This window comes from Alternaria conjuncta, assembly GCF_024043145.1.
Source record: "Alternaria conjuncta strain BMP 0040 chromosome Unknown scaffold_1, whole genome shotgun sequence".
NCBI lineage: Eukaryota > Fungi > Ascomycota > Dothideomycetes > Pleosporales > Pleosporaceae > Alternaria > Alternaria conjuncta.
In genome coordinates, this window is record NW_026250090.1 from 1276192 (window position 1) to 1295644 (window position 19453).

The 19453-nt window shown below is 53.5% G+C and overlaps 8 protein-coding genes across 8 annotated transcripts; 4 read left to right on the plus strand and 4 right to left on the minus strand.

The window, feature by feature from the left end:
- Positions 1-1964: 1964 nt before the first annotated feature.
- On the plus strand, positions 1965-4610 carry J4E85_000455 (uncharacterized protein; the record flags this gene model as incomplete). The annotated part of the gene is made up of 1 exon (XM_051464745.1): positions 1965-4610. One exon carries the CDS (start codon positions 1965-1967, stop codon positions 4608-4610), a length of 2646 nt encoding a protein of 881 aa, XP_051331266.1.
- Positions 4611-5059: 449 nt separating this feature from the next.
- On the plus strand, positions 5060-9307 carry J4E85_000456 (uncharacterized protein; the record flags this gene model as incomplete). The annotated part of the gene is made up of 2 exons (XM_051464746.1): positions 5060-8249; positions 8301-9307. 2 exons carry the CDS (start codon positions 5060-5062, stop codon positions 9305-9307), a joined length of 4197 nt encoding a protein of 1398 aa, XP_051331267.1.
- Positions 9308-11495: 2188 nt separating this feature from the next.
- On the plus strand, positions 11496-12173 carry J4E85_000457 (uncharacterized protein; the record flags this gene model as incomplete). Its single annotated transcript, XM_051464747.1, has 1 exon — positions 11496-12173. The coding sequence occupies one exon, from the start codon at positions 11496-11498 to the stop codon at positions 12171-12173; it is 678 nt and encodes a 225-aa protein (XP_051331268.1).
- Positions 12174-12948: 775 nt separating this feature from the next.
- On the plus strand, positions 12949-13788 carry J4E85_000458 (uncharacterized protein; the record flags this gene model as incomplete). The annotated part of the gene is made up of 1 exon (XM_051464748.1): positions 12949-13788. The coding sequence occupies one exon, from the start codon at positions 12949-12951 to the stop codon at positions 13786-13788; it is 840 nt and encodes a 279-aa protein (XP_051331269.1).
- Positions 13789-14415: 627 nt separating this feature from the next.
- On the minus strand, positions 14416-15531 carry J4E85_000459 (uncharacterized protein; the record flags this gene model as incomplete). Its single annotated transcript, XM_051464749.1, is given in 2 exon segments — positions 14416-14905; positions 14921-15531. The coding sequence occupies 2 exon segments, from the start codon at positions 15529-15531 to the stop codon at positions 14416-14418; spliced, it is 1101 nt and encodes a 366-aa protein (XP_051331270.1).
- A 1026-nt stretch (positions 15532-16557) lies between these two features.
- J4E85_000460 (uncharacterized protein) lies at positions 16558-16980 on the minus strand (the record flags this gene model as incomplete). The annotated part of the gene is made up of 3 exons (XM_051464750.1): positions 16558-16587; positions 16614-16808; positions 16858-16980. The coding sequence occupies 3 exons, from the start codon at positions 16978-16980 to the stop codon at positions 16558-16560; spliced, it is 348 nt and encodes a 115-aa protein (XP_051331271.1).
- Positions 16981-17421: 441 nt separating this feature from the next.
- On the minus strand, positions 17422-18048 carry J4E85_000461 (uncharacterized protein; the record flags this gene model as incomplete). Its single annotated transcript, XM_051464751.1, has 3 exons — positions 17422-17619; positions 17677-17874; positions 17926-18048. The coding sequence occupies 3 exons, from the start codon at positions 18046-18048 to the stop codon at positions 17422-17424; spliced, it is 519 nt and encodes a 172-aa protein (XP_051331272.1).
- Positions 18049-18457: 409 nt separating this feature from the next.
- On the minus strand, positions 18458-19070 carry J4E85_000462 (uncharacterized protein; the record flags this gene model as incomplete). The annotated part of the gene is made up of 3 exons (XM_051464752.1): positions 18458-18646; positions 18702-18923; positions 18975-19070. The coding sequence occupies 3 exons, from the start codon at positions 19068-19070 to the stop codon at positions 18458-18460; spliced, it is 507 nt and encodes a 168-aa protein (XP_051331273.1).
- Positions 19071-19453: the final 383 nt, after the last annotated feature.

Here is a 19453-nt window from a genome sequence, read left to right on the forward strand (position 1 = left end):
CGTACATTTCAGATAGGTTTTGTAAGCTTCCTCGTCGTTGGTGTCGGTTGTATCGTCCAGTAAATAAGCTCTGGTCATAACACTTGTGAGCAGCGCGAGGATGCTGGATGAGGAACCAACCCCGCATTCGCCATCATGCCACAGTTTTTCATACTGACGCATGAAAGTTGGGCGGTGCAGAACGCGCATGGTACGCTCAAAATACTGGAAGTATATTGACACCAATTTGTCACAGTATGGCTTTGACGGCAGAGATACCCACAGCTTGAGCAATGCAGGCGAGCAACCAGGGTCTTTCTTGTTCTGAAGTGGTAGACCTAGATTCCTTCTCGATTGGCTTTGGAGTATTTTGACTCGATTTGCAGACGCCATCAGCTGCTCGTCACTAGCCATCCTGTTGAGAAAGTCTTTGACATCGAGGAACTGTATTCAGTCAGTACAGTTTTTCGTAGATGATGATTCCCTATTCTCTTGCCTGATTAAGGAGCGTAATTCTGTCATTTTGCCCATGATACCGTGATCTACCCCCTTCGGCGACGACTGTACCAAGGAGAGGTAAGCAGGCTGTTGGTGTTGACTGCTCGACGTCTGCTGTCATTGAGCTCTCAGGCGCACGTGCAACGCCTAACAGCTCTTCAACTTTGGCCAAGCGATGCTTAACATCTTCCAGCGAACCGAAAGATGTATGATCAGGGGAATCTGCTGGGCGCGGTTGTTTGCCATTCGATGGTGCCGACGTGATGGCTTGTGAGATGGGGAAATTTGGTGGTAGCGATGGTTCTCCATTCGATGGTACTGGTGTGATGCCTTTTGGATTATGGGACTTTGCTCGCAGCGATGGTTCCCCACGCGATAGTACCGGCGTGGGACTCTTTCTGTTGTGGGGATTTGATGGTGGCGATCGTCCTCTATTCGATGCCAACGGCGCAATACCTTTTGGGTTGTAAGTACACGGTTCAGCGATCTCTGCTTTGGTGCAATTCTCGCACGGCGTTATGCGATCGCATTTCAGTTTCTTTGCGCGACACCTCAAGCATGATACAACTGGTCGAGGACGCTTCCCAATAGATATATCATTCATGTCGGCATCTCAAGAGGCTCGAAGGATGGGCACGATAACAAATCCTACAGGGATGGGCCTGGGAATTGTTGATGCGATGTGTGCAATGGCTGTGAAAGATATTTTGTGTCTAGCGACTCTGGAATGAATGGCTGTATTGAAGTTTGTGGCAACAGAAATGATGTTAGGAGCGTTTGGACGGGTGGTATTGCCCAGGTGCAAGCAAGGCGGCGAGGCAAGCTAATGCTCGTCTGCGGCGTAGTCGAGGCAGCGTCCAACAACAACCCCTGACAAGGACGGCCCTCAAGCATGTTAGGTAAGGAGGTCCGGAGGCACTGTTGGTTCTCCTATTCAAGGTGCCTATGCAACCTCATCGTTGGTTAAAAGGGAGGGTAGCAGAGACGAACACATCTTCATAGCCTGCGGTGCATCCAAACAGAGATGCTGGAAGAAGTGAGAGCTACCGCAATCTTCGAAAAGGTCTGACATGGCATCTGCGCCGGGTTGCGAACCAAGGTTTGGAGCAAGTCGCATTTTTATCAGCGATGGTTGTACCGACTGTCGCGTGTTGTTGCCTCGAGAGTTGAGTGTGTCGGGAGGCTGGCAGGCGGTGGTGACGTCTAGCTTGATTCGCCTAGAACCCCACACCGAAGGTCCCTGAGAGCAACGGCGAGATTTGCCCGCCATAACAACACGTAGCTTCCCAATCCGCAAGTAGCAATTGGCATACATTCCACACATCAATTGCGTTTCCCATAAACACCCATTGGAACATTGACCCCATTTTGGCATCTCCTGCAGGTAAGTACCAGGGAACAGCTGCGAGGCCCCACCTGCATCTGAAGCTCTATGGACACAGTAGCTAACAGCTCCCCTCGCGTTGTGCAGCTATCCGACGTCCATCATGAGCAACCTCTTCGAAGCCAAAGTCAAGAGCGTCCTTTCCGGCGACACCGTCGTTCTCCACAATATCAACAACCCAAAAGCAGAGCGCACACTGAGCTTAGCCTTTGTCACCGCGCCGAGACTGCGACGAGAGGGCGACGAGCCCTTTGCCTTCGAGTCACGCGACTACCTCCGCCGTCTGCTGGTGGGCAAGGTCGTCCGGTTCCAAGTCCTCTACAAGATCCCGACGGGCGCGAACCGCGAATATGGCCTCATCGTCACACCGAACAAGGAGATATTGCCGCAACAAGCCGTCGCGGCGGGCTGGGTGAAGCTGCGCGACGACGCCGGCCGCAAGGAAGATTCGGATGAGGCTGCCAACCTACTCGAGCGACTGCAAGTAGACGAGGCGCGCGCTAGGGCAGACTCCAAGGGCCTCTGGGCGGAGACTGGCGGCAGGATCAACTCGTCGTCAGAGCTGAGTGACGCGACCAAGTTCGTGGAGCAGAACAAGGGCAAGGACATTGATTCGATTGTCGAGAAGGTCCTGTCCGGCGACCGCCTCATCGTGCGATTCCTCCTGTCGCCCACCGAGCACGTACAAACAATGGTCCTCCTCGCCGGTGTCCGCGCCCCCGCAACACAGCGAACAAATCCTTCCGACGGGAAGGTGCAGCCAGCCGAGCCGTTCGGCGACGACGCTCAACAATTTGTCGAGACAAGGCTGTTACAGCGAGGAGTCCTCGTCGAGGTTCTGGGAACAACACCGAACGGCCAGATCGTCGCAGACGTCAAGCATCCCACCCAGGGCAGCATCACACCTTTCCTGCTCAAGAACGGCTTGGCCAAATGCACCGACCACCACACCACCCTCCTCGGCCAGAAGATGGGCATACTTAGGGGCGCTGAGAAGCAGGCAAAGGACGGCCGTCTGGGTGTATACAAGGAGCACGTTGCGCCCAAAATCAGCAAGGCTGGAGAGCAAGAAGCCACCGTTAGCCGTGTCCAGAGCGCAGACACCATTTTCATCCGGAACAAGGCGGGCGCGGAGAAGCGCATCAACCTCAGCAGCGTCCGCCAACCCAAGCCTACCGATCCCAAGCAATCGCCATGGGTAGCCGAGGCCAAGGAGTTCTTGCGCAAGAAGCTCATCGGCAAGCACGTCAAGTTCCACGTAGACGGGAAGCGACCGGCGACCGAGGGATACGATGAGCGCGAGATGTGCACCGTCACCTTCCAGGGTAAGAACGTTGGTCTGATGCTTGTAGAGAGCGGCATGGCGTCCGTCATCCGCCACCGACAAGACGATGCCGACAGGAGCCCCATTTACGACGATCTTCTGCTGGCCGAGTCCACCGCACAAGCTGAGAAGAAGGGTCTCTGGTCAGACAAGTCGCCCTCTGTCAAGCAGTACGTCGACTACTCGGAGTCGCTCGAGAAGGCCAAGCGCCAACTCACTCTGCTTTCGCGCCAACGCAAGGTACCAGCCATTGTCGATTTCGTCAAGTCCGGCTCGCGCTTCACTGTACTGGTACCTCGCGAGAACGCCAAGCTCACCTTCGTCCTCTCCGGTATTCGCGCACCTCGATCGGCGAGAAACGACAGCGAAAAGGGCGAACCTTTCGGCAAGGAGGCCCATGAATTCGCGAACCGCCGCTGCCAACAGCGAGACGTCGAGATCGATGTCGAGGACTGTGACAAGGTCGGTGGCTTCATTGGCACTCTGTACATTAACCGTGAGAACTTTGCGAAGACACTGGTTGAGGAAGGTCTAGCTACTGTACATGCCTACTCAGCAGAGAAGTCTGGAAACGCAAACGAACTATTCGCAGCCGAGCAGAAAGCCAAGGACGCACGAAAGAACCTGTGGCAAGACTACGACCCGTCTCAAGAAGAAGAGGACGGCGAGGCAGCGGTAGCTACCGAAGCTACCAACGGCGACGCCGCATCATCAAGAAAGGCAGACTACCGCGATGTTATGATCACCCACGTCGAAGATGACGGAAGGCTTCGTCTCCAACAGATCGGCAGCGGTACATCAGCGCTCACATCACTCATGAGCGCCTTCAGCAAGTTCCACCTCAACCCTGCAAACAGCAGTGGCCTGCCAGACGCGCCCAAGGCGGGCGAGTTTGTAGCAGCCAAGTTCACTGCCGATGACCAGTGGTACCGTGCGCGCATTCGACGCAACGACCGAGAGAACAAGAAGGCCGAGGTTGTCTACATCGACTACGGTAACTCAGAGACAATCCCATGGTCTCGCCTTCGCCCTCTCTCACAAGCCGAGTTCCTGCCATCGAAGCTGAAGCCACAGGCTGTAGAGGCCCAACTGGCGTTCATCCAACTCCCTGGTAACTCTGAGTACCTCGCCGATGCCGTCAGCTTCATCTCGCAAGAGACGGCTGATCGTGAGCTCGTCGCAAGAGTCGAGGCCACCGAGAAGGACGGCATGCTTTGGGTGACACTGTACAACCCGGACCAGAGCAAGGACGGCACTGAAAGCATCAACGCCGACATTCTTAGCGAAGGTCTTGCGATGGTACCCAAGAAGCTGCGCCCGTGGGAGCGCTCGGCCAACGTGCTGGCTGCCATGAAGAAGAAGCAGGACGTGGCCAAGGAGGAGCGCCGCGGTCAGTGGGAGTATGGTGATCTCACTGAGGACTAAGCCTGTACATAGTTTTACGGTTGCATAGCAAGGAAAATAGCGGCACAGAGTGCGAATACTGTACAATAAAAGCATGTATTACGATTTGCACACAAGCAACACCCTTAGATTTCACATGTGCTACCAAAAAATGCCTCGTGATGGAGGTCTGGCACCGAAGCTGCGAAGACGGCCAGGTGGAGGCTTAGGCGGAGATGACGACGAGGTGATTGGCGGCTTCGGCCATCCCCCACCCATCCACGGCAGCGCGCTGAGGCGGTGCCTGTAGGCAACCACCAAAATGCACCCCAGTCACGCTGAACACGGGTCTTGCGCCATGACGGCTACCTTCCAGGCAGGCGCATTGCAGTCATCCTTCATGACTTCGTACACGCGCACTTAATACCCCCTCATCCTCGCTCGTCGCGCGTCAGAACACCCGTTGCGACACGCACAGAGCAGTCGCGACCATGGAGACCATCAGTCGACTGCCCCGACGCCTGACACAGCTCTACTCCGACACCAAAACCACATGCGATGCCGTCGTCGAGCAGGATGCCAAAGACACGCCCGAGTCGCATGCACTGCATCGCAAGTTCAGGATACAGAAGGACCGGCTGATAACATGGGGCGTGGACTGGAGCGACAACTCCAAGGGCAAGCAGGGCGACATCGACGAAAGCGTCGAGGAGGCAGGCATGACGGAGACGGTCACAAGCGTGCTCGGAACCATCAAGGAAATCCTCGACGAGGCGGAGCAGATGCACCCGGGCACGTCTGCTGCGGGTGGGGGAAAGACAATGTCTGGAGAGAAGAGCCGGCCTGACCTTCCCTCGTGGGCGGCCGCCGACAGGTCACGTTACGAGGATCTCATCAAGGACCTCACCACCTCTATCGACATACTCTATGACCTCTCACGAAACCGAAGAGTTCAGAGAAGCAATGAGCGTGGTATTAGTCCAGGAAAAGCTACACCGCATCACAGCACATCGACTCCCGTCTTCTTGTCGCCTGACTACAACGCCTCCGACCTGACGCTGGTCAATCCTGCTACCTTCCCTCTGAATGCACATACCCCCAGATCTCATCTTCCACCCAAGCTAGATCCTGCAGACCTAATCCTCCCCGACGAGGAACCTCCGCCATACGAGAGCGTTGGGACTACTTCTGTTCGCGTCATCGGCCGCCTGCGGTCTCGCCACAGTTCCACCAACCCCTGGAAGACGGATGGCAGCAGGAACATAGAGACTTGCGTTTTGATCGACTACGCGTGCTACGACCCCGCCTACCGTCTCACTGGCGTGTCCCCATCCACCCAGCGCCTCGAGAGCCTTTTGTCAATACTGACAAAGCTGTCCAACAACCAGTCCTTCCACGGCACCCTTAAGTGCCTTGGGTATTTCGAAGATCCAAAACAGCCGCGCTTTGGCCTGGTCTTCGAGCTGCCCACCTCAGTCTACTCAGGGCCAGCCGATTCCCACAAGCCAATCGAGGAGCTCAAACCAGTGACGCTGCTCAGTGTATTGCAGACGGGCTCCAAGTCTTTGCACAACCCCAACAGTGCCACCCCGCCACTTGAGGACCGCTTTCGTCTAGCTTTCACGCTCGCCTTGACCTTTAGCAAAATCCACGGCGACGATTTTCTCCACCAAGACGTCAATAGCAGCAACATTATGGTCTTCAAGAAAAGCAAAAGGCAGTCTGCGAATAGTAGAGCATTGCAATACTCGCTGCGTTCGCCTGTAATATGTTCCTTCGATCTGTTCTCTGACTTCGACATCGACACCGACAAGGCGAAACCAACACTGAACATCTACCGGCATCCGGAGGACCCCAAGTTCACTGGAAGTCAAGACCAAAAGTACAATGCCAACTTCGATCTCTATGGCTTGGGGCTGGTGCTACTCGAAATAGGATTGTGGCAGCCTCTACTTGACCTGTGGAAGCAAAAGTACACCCTGAGCGACTTCAAGCAACGGATAGAAGATGTGTACATCCGCAGGCTCGCTTCAAAATGCGGAACAGCCTACATGCAGGTTGTGCGTGACTGCTTCTGGGCAGCGGATGTCAAGGGCGACAATGCGATCGATGTTCCGCAGGTCTACACTCGCATCCTAACCAGACTGCAACGCTGCTGCATGCTGGATGAGTCGGAACCTGGGTTTGACTTGAGCGAATTGAGACCGGGTGCTACACCGGTGCAGCAAGCATCTCCATTGAAGCGCAAGAGCGCGAGCCAGCCACAGGTCGTCACCGATGGCCAGTCAAGTCCATCCTATAGGAGCGCAAAGCGATGGGCGTTGGAGAAGGGTACACAAGCCTTGGAAAGGACCAAGTCCCTCTCAAAGAAGTCACCAGATCTTTCATTGGCTCGTAATCCATCACGGAGCTCGCAACACTCCATCCGGAAGAGCATCTCAGAAAGTCTTCGTATGATGAGCCCTAAAGAAGAAGCATCGGAGATGGAGTGGGAACAGAAAGATCCTCTAGATGAATCAGGCACTCTCGTCGCTACCCCGCCAAATTCACAAGACCCAAGCGATAACTCTTCGCTGTACAGAGAGCGCGTGGCGACTGCCGCTTCAACGATTCAGCGTGCATGGCGACAGTCGCGCGCCCCCTCTAATGGATGCGCAACGCTACAAGACTACAAAGACAAAATCACCATCATCCAAAAGGCTTGGCGCCAGACAAAGCAGAAACGCAGTAATACCACCGTCTCGGCCCTTGTCAGTGACGGACTGCGACACTGGCCGCAAGCTACTCTTGGTTATCCAACACCTGAGCCAGAGATACAGAGTAGGACGGTAAATTCGAGTGAGAGCTACGTCACTTCGTCTATACAGATCGAGACCGATATAGAGCCGACCCCTCGACCGAAGCTACGTCTCTTCCCAGTCAATTTCACACCTGAGATCGTGGAAGAATGGCACTCATCCATGTTGCCCCGCCTTGAGCGTCTAATAGAACGGGCGCTCAAGGATTCTGAAGAGACTGTTAGCATTGACCTCGTCGCCATCGGAGAAGTACTAGAGAAAGCCAAGCCTACTGTGTTTGTTACCTGTACCAGTGTGGCAAAGGTCAAGACCATTCTCAGCCGTCGCTTCCGCTTTGACGAGAATATATATGACCTCAAGGTCCGTAGGGGAAAGATCAGGCGGTCCAAGATGAGCCGTTCGTCGCGCCGAACTAGGCCACCGCATCGATCCATGATGAATACCGACTCCTACGATGCGGACATGGCTGTGATGAACCCTTACCATCAGGATCGCCCATTATGCGGGGCTTCCATTGGAGCGTTCAACGGTGAACATCTGCCTCCGGTATCCTATGGTGGGGTCATTCTGGTTGACGATGAGCCATTGGGCATGAGTGTCCATCACCTACTCGACATACCGTCCGAAGACGAAGACGACGTTGGCGAAGAGCCCGATAGCCCTTCTCCGAGCGATGTGATGCTGTCCAGCGCAGCGAACAACCCTTGGTTAATGGGTATGGGTGCGCAACCAGATCTTCATCTAGAATCGGATGAGCCCGCTGGGATGTGGGATCTTGAACTATCAGACGATGAGGACATAAAGAGCGAGGAAGACGACGCTGACCTTGCTTCGTTCGAATTCTCTGACAGTGAGCTTGAGTCTGACGATGACTCTGCGGAGGGTATGCCGATCCGACACTGCACACAAGTTACAAGCGCTAATCCCATTTCAGATATGGCAGATTCTCATATTTCACACGCAACCATGGGCGACATTGAAGGCATTGCGCCAGGCGAAGGCGAGGAGATAAAGATCACACAACCAGCCATCGATGACGTGGGCGCTGACTTCTTCCCCTGCGAAGAAGATCGCGACGACGACCATCTCTCCTCGCACGAACTAGGCCACGTTCACGCCTCTTCCGGCATCCGCCGGTGGAAGCGCGACGGCATCCTCCACGAAATCGACTGGGCGCTCCTCAAGCTCAGGGAAGACCGCCTCCAGCCATATAACGTTTGCCAAGGAGGTCGCCGCTTCTGCCTGGGCTCCATGACGCCGGAACAACGCGCCATAGCCTCCAAGCTGGAGAAGCCAGTCAACCGCCGCACTTACACCCCCGAAGAGGACGAATACCCCAACGGCGTAGCCCCCGCATCCACCCTCGGTGGCATGTCTGTACACTGCTTCGGCCGCACCACCGGCCTCCAACCGGGCATGGTCAGCAGCGTCATGTCCGCCGTCCGCATCTACCACCGCAAATCCTTCTCCCGCTCGTGGCACGTCGCTGGCGGCTTCGGCATCGGTGGCGACAGCGGAGCCTGGGTCGTACAAAACGGTCATCACAAAGTCGTCGGCCACGTGCTTGCCTTTTGCCAAAAGAACAAGATCGCTTATATCTGTCCCATGGAAGTTCTTCTTGAAGATATTAAGCGTACCCTAGGCGCCAAGCGCATCTACCTCCCTGGCTCTGTAGAGCAGACCCTGTACAAAGCTAAGAAGGCGAGGCACCACGATGTTATCGAAGACCTGGGGTCGCGGGTGCAGGGTCTAGGTATAATAGACTCTGCGGTCGATGTTAGGGAGAGTCTCAGTTCGGGGCCGCCGGGCAATGGTGGTCTCTGGGAGAGACTGGAGAGAGGTGGGGATAGTGATAAGGAGAATACGAGGTCAGCTATGCGGAGCAGTATCATGCGTGTCAACGAGAGCAGAGATGGGGGTTTGGAAATGAGTGTCAAGTAGGAGTAAGCGGATGGCGTTGGTTAGGCGTCCAGGAGGACGGTATGGGAAGGGGGAGGTTATACCCTGTTGTTCTATTGATGTTCGTTTGAATCAGAAGACCCATCGATTTACTCATGTTGAAGTTTACAACCTCGGCGCCAACGCTGAACAGATCGTCAACTCCAAACCCTGCTTCCAACATCATTGCACAAAGTCTCAACATCCTCTCCCTTACCCGCTCTCGCCCAATACTCTTCTATCTCAGCTGGGTAGCCCGTCTCATTGAACGGTTTTGTCCACTCGCTCGCCTTGCTCCGCGCTATACCGCCCCAGTAAGCCATCCTCTCCGGACGCTTCCCGTCTCGATTCGAAGCGAAGTGAATGAGCAGAGATGCAGGACGAGCTAATGATGGTTTGCTAGGCTTGTCTGGATTGGGTGGGAAGCCATTGAACCACCGTTGGGGCACGTAGGCAACGGCGGAAGAGAAGTATGGCTGTGAGTCGCAAGATGATTAGTTGATGCAATAAGTAAAACGTGAATGAGCCTTCCACCTACACGTCTCATAGTCTCTTCCATAGCACTTTGCTCACTATACTTCAACTGTATATCAGGATTATACTCCTTCAGGCTCAATGCTGCCGAGAAGAGACGTATCGCCCACTCGTTTACTTTGATGAGGAAGACGCCGTTGTTAAGACCATGTCGATCATTCGTCACCACCAAATTGGTCTTTTGATCTGGGGGTAAGAAGACTTGCAACGGAACATTAGGATTCATCAAGATGGTGTCGCGATCATGCCAGAAAAGCCACTCCAGTCGTTCCGCAGCTGGCTTGGCAAGTTCGGCTCCAAGAATCGCGAGCAGGAAGGCATGTTTGGACCAAAGACCAGGCAGCATGCGCTCGCGAAGTATGAACTCGGGGTACCCGTGGAGGTCATTGTGGACCTGGTGAGAAGCGATGGCGGCTTCATAGACGGGATCTTCCGGCCCGAATGAGGCCGTTACTTTGCCGATGCGAGGGGACGATTGTGATGACGGCGCGGGTGCAGATGAAGCGGGAACGGAACCAAGATGCGGAACATGTGTTGGTACAATTTTGTTTGAGACCGATGTTTTTGTCGAGAAGAGGACGATGGCACCAAAGCCCAGAATAAGTAATGTGCCGTATTTCCAGAACCGAGAAGATGCTCTTGGAAGGGAGTACCGAGAACATGGGGCTTGGTTGTCGTCAGACCATACGCTGGATATGGAACTGCGCCTGCTTTCGCTCATGGTGTGTGGTCGTTGGTGAGGAGCGCAGTAGCGTGACGACTGTGATTAAGAGGGGAGGAGAGCGTCATATGGGATTGGCTGCATGCATCGATGAGGAAGTGGCTAAGGGAAGAAACACGTGTTGGTGATCTTGGTTCTCGAGATTGAAACCGAATCTTGGAGTTTGACGATTTCGAGAGATGTCATGGTTAAGGTGGCTGCTACTGCCAGGGCAGACTCGTGGACGCCTGACATGATGCCAATCGCGCCTAGCGGAGGTTCCGCCGACTGCGCCTTCAGCTAATGCAGCTAAGTGCTTATGCTGGCGTCGCTGCAAGATGAAACGCGTACGTACGTCAACGCCTCTAGCTATTGAGTATGCGTAGGCTTGGAGGCTAGGAGCAGGCATCACAGTGAAGCACACACGGATTTGGTAGTTATTGGTCTGTAGCAGCCATCCGGCTATCGCGGGAGAGCACCTGACAAGTAAGCGGAGCAGCTGAGCGAGAACGCGGGAATTCGGCATGGCATCGTTGTAGGCAAGCTGAGTAACTGTGGAAGCATCGTTAGAGGGAGGTCCACGGTACGATGAATGAGACTGATTGCGCCCAGGCTGGGCTGTACCTCTGACAGCTCTGCCAAGCCGCTAGTGTCGCTGAATCTCGAACCCAGGAAGTTACCATCTGAATCTTCGTTCCCACAACAAGTCTTCAAACCTACCGGAAGGAACTTTTCTATGATCTGTGTATGCCAATCCCCGAGTCTTTTCGTGGAGCCAATGATGACGACATTGTTCAAGATGTCGGCAGAGAGCGAAGATACCTAGGCTAGCTCCGGGCGTAGGCAACACACCTGAAGTGGTCCGTTGAGCAGCACATCAATACAGTCATTCGCATTCCGGATCTGATTCAGGGCCCCCAGATCCTCTCCGTGTCACCTCATCTTCCATAATACACGATGACTACTTCCTCCGAACACCCAGCGCTCACCGCTACCGGTAGTACCACCTTCTACACTCACTCAACAAACCTACCACCGAACGACGCTAGCAGCTTGCGTATCACTTCGCTCATGTTTCCCCAATTATATCTTCGTCTTCCGCACATGGATGATGCTGCTGCACTCCTACAGCTTTTCACCGACTATCGCAATGTCCAGTACGACAAGTCATGCGCCGGGTTAGATAACGCGGATGCCATTGCTATTTTGATCAAGCAGTGGCAGGTTGTAGATATACCACTACAACGCGTCAACATTGTTGTCGTGGTTGAAGGCAAGACTGTCGGCACAGGCGGTTTGGGCTGGATTGGCAGGAGAAAGAGTGATGGCAAGCTGATTGGTGATGCAGGCTTGATGTTGGACACATACTACCGTGGCTCAGGCTACGGCTATGAGTCGTTGTGTATGGTCATTGATCATGGCTTTGCTGTTTTGGGCATGCACGAGGTCCACATAGCATGCGTAGATGCTAATGCTGCGTTCAAGGGATTGATGAACAAGAAGTTCGGATTTCAGGCTGAGAGAATAGAAGACAAAATGTTTGGAAATGAGTGGATCTGGCGCATCACGAAGGAAGCATGGGAAGAGAGTACGCACTCTGCGCGAGGGCGAGATCAAGTGCAAAAGAAAGTATGAGGTGTCACTGGCGAAGATCCACGACCATGGTGAGTGTCGCAAACATCCAGCGATAACCTTTTGGTTTGTGGAAGTTCTGCTCGATGCTGAAAAGGTGGCTGGCGCCTATCACCCAGCGGACCGGATACTCGTTTTGGTCCCTCGCCGTTGCTAAGAACATGGTGAAATACAGGTTCGACTTCATCATGAATCGCGTGCGATGCCAATGGAATAACATCCTGTTGAGTCTGTTGACAAAAACATCATGATGCAGCTTTTGCGCAAGCCGTAATTCGTTGATGCACGTGCGGCAGGGCGCACCAAAGCTGAATTGTTGAGTTTCAAGGTACATAATTCCTTCTTGAATCTACGCGACCAATGGTCAAGAATTCAAGAGTTATTTCGCTGCCCAGTTGGAAAGATTGTGCTGAAAGGAGGCGTGAAACGCATCAAATACACGTAAAGTCTCACATTCCTGCATCCCGAGCTCGTCTTCCATCGGAGAGCTTTCCGTTCACCTTCCCCATCACAACACCATGATTTCAGCTACATTAATAACAGATAGGATCTATGGTGTTGCGAGCAGCGCGGATCATATCCTTCACAATAATGCTGGTATTCTTCTTATGCTCTTGGCGCAATTATGCTCCACCATCTTGGGGACGTTGGGGCGCATCTTGGGAACGCAGCGTAGCGGCGACTCAGGCACCACAGCAGTCGGTACTTCCGAGGTATGGAAATATGCTAACCGCCCACCTACGCAAATATTGATGTTCTCCAGATACTCATTGTAATGATGTCGATAATCACCATCCTGTCCTGGACGTACATAGTACTGTCCCCAGCAGCCATTCCTGGTGGTGCACTCGGTCCTCCCAAGCTGCGCCCTCTACTCGTCGTAAGAGGCGTTGCCGGTTTCTTCGGTATCTGGGGCTTCTACGTCTCTCTACGCTATCTCGCACTAGCTGAGGCCACTCTGATCAACTTCCTCGCGCCAATTCTCGCTGCCCTTCTCCTCGGCTTGTTACCGGGTCAGCAGCGCTGCTCTGTCGCTCAAATTCTCGCAACTCTGGTTGCGGTCATCGGCTTACTCTGCGTATTGCAGCCTTGGAGCGCTCATGTAACAAACACGCCTAGAGAGCACGTGCTGGCCATTGGTGCGGCACTTATTGGTGTCTTCGGGGGCGCAGTCTCGTTTTTGACCATGTCGTGCCTAGGAGAGCGCGTACACCCGATGACAACGGTTGCATACTTTGCGCCCATATGTACGTTACTGAGCGGCGCATCGCTCATCATACAGCAACAAGGCTTGGGTTTTCCATCCAGCGCCGTAGGATGGCTGTTTGTGTGCGTGCTGGGCATATTGGGGTTCGCTATGCATTGGCTCATGGCAGCGAGCTTGATGACCGGCGATTCGAAGAAAGCGCTTCACATAGTAAACCTTCAGGTGGTGTTCGCTATGCTGGCGGACAAGATTGTATGGAGACTGGAGCCGGGATGGTGGAAGTTCGCCGGTGCGGGATTGATCGTTGGGAGCGTTATATTCGTTGCGGCTGTAAAGGAACCTCAAGGATACACACTGGTTGGAGAAGTCGACGAAGAAGAGAAGATTGAGACAGAAGATGCCAATCACTGAGGCGAGAATAGCTAAAACTACTGACTTATTTATTGCTGGAAATGAAATGCGCTGATGGCGGGGCTAATCTACAGAAGGCCAAGCCATCAATATTTCAACCCCAACTGGCCCGGCACAGAACTATACACCTGTCGTCCCTCAAACCAAGTCTTCAAGACTGTAGCTCCAGCAAACTCCCCCTGACTCAAGTCCTGGTCAACAGCAATGAAGTTTGCCATCTTCCCAACTTCAATGCTGCCCTGCGTGCGACTTCTTCCCACCGCTTCTGCACCTCCCAACGTGATCATACGGCAGAGCGTTGCAGCGGCTACCAGCCTTTTGTTCAATCCCTTATGGGCTGGTGTTTCAGGCACTTCAAGTCTCTCCACCAGGTGTGCAAGTGGATCGAACAAACTCGGGTTGGGAGTCAAGATCCAATCCGAGCCAATCGTCATACGAGCGCCTGTAGCCAGAATATCGTTGAAGGGCCACTTGAGCAGATGGGGCGCTGCTTGCACAATGGGATAGTGCCAAATTGCCGGGGACATTTCGGCGGTAAGGCCCAGGCGTGCGATCCGTGGGATGTCATCTACAGCATAAGTTAGTTTGGTAGCATGAAGATCTCGCGAAGGATGCTCAGGGATGGCTTCACATGCCTGGATGGACTGCATTACAATGCGCAACCTCGTGCTTGGGACCGTTGGGGTTGTTCTTTCGCACAGCCTCGTAGGCGTCCAGCGCAAGCCGCAAGCTTCCCTCGCCTGCGGCGTGGATCTTGCATGTCATGTTCCGAGCATCGTATTTGAGAAGTTGTTCGAGTAGCTTGTCGTAGCTCAACAGCAAATGCTTAGCATCGGGCGCTCCATGGTCGTTCAAATCGCATTGGGTGGACTGTGGAGGAAGCGGAGCGCCGTCGAGGAAGAACTTGACAAAGCTCGTGTGAACATGTTTGCTCTCAAAAGCTTCTGCAACATTGAGCAGAGCTGCTAGTGATTCCTCGCGCTCGTGAGCTTTCTCCGGTGCGGCAACAATGTGTGTGTGTATGTTTAGAGGCAGGCGATTCTCCGCTTCCAGCTCACGCACGGCGTGTAGATAGACGGTGTTGGCCGATGCCTCTTGCACGGATGTAATGCCATACCTATGACATTCAGACATGGCAAACTCGATGACAGTCTTGGCATAGCTGAGTGGAGTGCGCGGTAGACCACGCCAGATTGGAGTTGTTGCAGCCTCGACAATCTCTCCGGTGAGTGTGCCATCAGGTCGACGAAAGAAGAAACCCCCGGGCGGGTCCTTGACGTCGTCGTCGATACCCATCTCACGCAGTCCAGCAGTGTTCACGAGGATTCGATGGCAGGAAATTTCGCGCACGATCACGGGGTCGCCCGGGTAAAGCTCGTCGAGGTATTTTCTGTCGGGAATGCCATCGGCAAAGTTGCTTGCCTGGTAAAAGTTGCCTATAATCCAGTTGCCCATGACGTTTGAAAAAGCGCAGGCACAGGAAGCTGACTTGATGTTGCTGGCGAGAGTCTTGTCGGTGCTATCCCAGCCGACGTGCGCTTCCCCAGTGCGCTGGCATCCGGCCGCTAAGAGGTGAGTATGGGCGTCGTGGATACCGGGCATGACGAATTTCTCTTGTAGTTGGTACTGAACGAGCCCTCTTCTTTTAGCAATGGTTCTGATCTCCTCGTTCGAGCCGACGGCTTCGAACTTGCCGTCGGGATTGACGATAAAGGCTTCAGCCCATGGTTGCGCATCGTCCATGGTGTATACTCGTCCGTTGACGAAGGCGGTAGCATTTTCCGACCCTTTGGACGAATAGTATAGAGGGGCTTCCATATTTAGAGGGAGCTAGTGGATTGTAAGAAAAAAAGGATTATCCCAAGAAGCCCAAAAATAATAAGCAATGCAGTGTTGACACCGATGATTGTGAGGGGCAAGTTCATATGCCAGAAGCTCTGGACTTCCTTATAACCATCCTGTTCATATCCTGCTACTTGATACTATCAACCAACCATATCGACGAAGACGAAAAGACATCCTCGGCTGCACCGATACGGCATCGTACTATACTCGCATTCGGCTCGTAGTCTAGTGAATACTCGGAAGAAGCCAAAACTTTAACTTCGACTAATGTGATACTCGTGCGCTGGGTATCGGGGTATGCGAATTCTGGGAACTCGAAAAGTACACTTAGCAAAGATGTAGACGATGAGGAAAAGGTCGAAACTGCACTCACTTCGCGAAGAGGGCTACGCATGCTAACTATTTTGGGCTTAGTAAATGTCGTCGTCAGCTGACCGTGCACGCCCCAGCTCAGATCTCTGCTTCCTACAACCGCGAGACCAGGCAAGTCGTCAAAATTCCCAAAAGTTGGCAAACGATAGTCAGGTGCGCATAAAAATGTTAATGAACAGGATTTTTGATCATGCGAAACACGCCATCGCAATGTGCATACTGCGGGTACCCAAAGCTGTGGAATGAGGGGGCTTCGATCAGAAGCGCCTACCAACCCCCCCAATTTCCCTGACGCGACCCCGAAGTTGACCCGCTTGCAACCAGCACCTCGTTCACCCGCGCTCAGTACCTACAAGCGTACATACGATGGAAAGACCTCCCATGGCAGTTCAACACGCCTTGGTTGTACGACCCATCCACCTCGCAGGGCATATCCAACCAATCACCACAAACTACATGCCCAACGTCTCCGTTACCCTGTGTTCTCCACACGCAATCATCATGGTCCATCCACTTCAACAACTTGAGATCCATCTAAGAATGTGCTATCAGCTACAGCGTTTCCCTCCTGTCTGGCATAAGCTTCCGCAACATGTATCATGACTTACAGCAGGAGCTTGCGGAGGGTTGTCAATCGCGTCTCGTCCGTAATGGTACACGCCTTTGAAATCCGCGACCTTGAAGGGGTCTGGATAGCCGCAAGGATCCACAGATACTAGGGCTGGGCCTTGGTACATTTGCCAATAGTACTCTGTACCGGATGATCGGAGGAGAAGGATCTGGACCGAGGAGTCGTAGTAGTCCTACCTCGGATTTAGCGGTGAAGTCTATCTTGGTATTCAGAAAACCGACCGAGGGGCGCCAATCATTACCATTTTCGGATCTCTGTACGCCAGTGTACTTGACGGGGGTAGCAGAAGTCGTGCCGAGGAAGATGGCGACTGGGCTGACAAGCAATGTGGCGAGCGTCCGCATGTTTAACGGCGTAGAAGTCAACGTGCTACTTGCTTCTTGATTTCGAGAGCCGTTAGGGAGAGGAGAGTTGGCTCGAGCAGCGGGACGAGTTTATGTACTGTAAGCGAAAGTGAACCGATTGGTTGCCACGTAGGCAGTGACACCCTCGAGAGACGAACAACACACGCCGAGACCATACAAGCAAACAAATAGGGAAGCGCTTTCTTTCGGCCACTAGCGCACCTTGAAGCGAGTAGAATATAAGCATGTGTATCTGGAAGCGATACCCAATTCGATTCACCAAGTATCTAAGATGGTAACCAGCTGTCCGGCTTCTAAGAGGAAATCAAATGTTCCGCCGTGTTGCAGACAGAAAGATCCCAATCCCAAGACCGTCCACCACATTACTCAAGCGACGAAAGACTCTTTTGCCGAGTTATGCAACGCACGAAGAACCCCAGCCTAGAAGTTGCAGGCGTATCCCCGATGATACGACCAACCTTGGCCGGTACATGAGATCGCTCCATCGTTCCAACTCGCATCTCGCTCACAGTCATAGATCATCCAGTCGCCACATACGAACTGACCGACATCACCGTGACCGTTGGTCTTCCAGTTGCAGTCCTTGCGGCCCATCCACTCGGGAACAGGTAGCTCCGTCTACGCTGTGGTCAGTTTCATGTGCACTTCCAAGCTGCAATCGATAAATTCACTTACCGCGGGTGGGTTTGGGGGGTTGTCGATGTCGTTGCGATCGTAGTCCAATTCACCTATCTGCGAGCCGAGCTTGAAGTCTCCTGTTTTGCAGGCATTCATCTTCACACCATAAGGACCTAGATACAACGACCAGTAGAAGTCCGCAATCGAGTAACGCTCAAGAATGATCTGAACCGAATTGGTGAACACATCAGCTTGCTAATATAAGGTCAGTAGAGCACCGCGTTCCAGAACATAATGCATACGTACCAGACCATGTGCGGTGCGATTAGCCTGCGCCTCGGGGCTCAAGAACTGGGCAGATGTTGCAGTGGTCGCGCCGAATAGTAGACTGATGGAAAGGCCCATGAGGAGGGTGAGCCACGCGAGCATGTTGAGGGAGATGTTATTGTGCGTTTTGTCAAGGCCTTCAGGATAAGCTTTGTGTCAGGGATAGAGGCTGAGCGAGAGCCATTGTGAGCTACATATATATTCTATGATCTCTTGGCTAAGAAGTGAGCACCTGACGGCTCTAGTGGGCAAAATTAAGGCAGGCAAAAAGGCGGGCGGAAGGGGACGTGCAAACGACCAAGTTAGGCGACAGGTCTTCGCGCTTTGACGTACAGGGTGATTAGAGTGAGACCGAGAGCGATAGTGAGAGCGTTCTTCATACATTCATTGGTTCTACGTAGAATGGCTCAGTATTCCCATATCTATAGGAGGCAGGAGACGTGTAGTCATGTCTCAAGCTGCGCCTTGTCCACCATCACGGTCGCTCTTCGTCAGATTCTTTATCCAACCTCTAGAACTCGCAGTACCAGGCCACAGCGTAGCGTGGACGTGGGTTACCGCAGGAAACTTGTTGTCCATATCGAGGGTCCTTGGCGCAGTCGATTATGTAGTAGTCGCCGCAACGGAACTGGCCCGCGTCTTTACCAGTGGCGTGGTAGGCACAGTCACCGCGGTTGCCGTACTCGATCGGGACCTCGAACTAGAAGTGAGTTAGTTCATGTACGGTGAGCGTCTAAAGATGGCAGCCAACTCACCTCGGGGACGAACGGCAAGTAGTTCTGAGGGTAAGGAGGGCTGTCCATGTCTGGCTTGTTGGTGTGCCATCCGGGCTCGCCATGATAGACCTTCTCGAAGCGAGTGTCTCCACAAGGGTTCACGGCTACGCCGCTAGGTCCTTGGAAGATGTCCCACACGTAGTACTTGGTATCTACCTCCTCGACTTGGATCTGGAGGGAGTAGGGATACGGACCCTGGCCCTTGAACTTAGTCAGTACGATGCTTGACGTTCAACATCATCGCGCACTTACAGCAGTGGGGTGGTCTGCAAACTGCTCAGCGGGTGCGGCAAGAACGAAGCCGAGGCCGACGAAGAGCCACACGAGGTAGGTGACTAAGGAGGACATAGTTGCTATTGATTCGTAGGCAGGGTGTGTCGAGTTGATGAAGTGTGTATGAACGGAGACGCGATGTTCTGAATTGGCGTTGGGGCTCGATGTCTCGACAAGCTCGTGGTGAGAAGTGAGTGCGTTAAGTAGGCAACCGCGCAAGAGTAGCACGTGTGTGGAGCCAATTGTAGTTAGTCTTAGATGAAGCAAACGGCAGTCGCTAAGATATGGTCAGAGGGTAAATAACGCGTCAGAATTCGCCCACGGGCCTGTCTTCACGCTCACACTTCTTGAGGCCGAGTGCATTGCTTGAGGACAAATACATTACTTGAGGACGAACACATCACTTGAGGACGAATATATTGCTTGAGGACGAGTGCATTCCTCACCGTACGTGCATA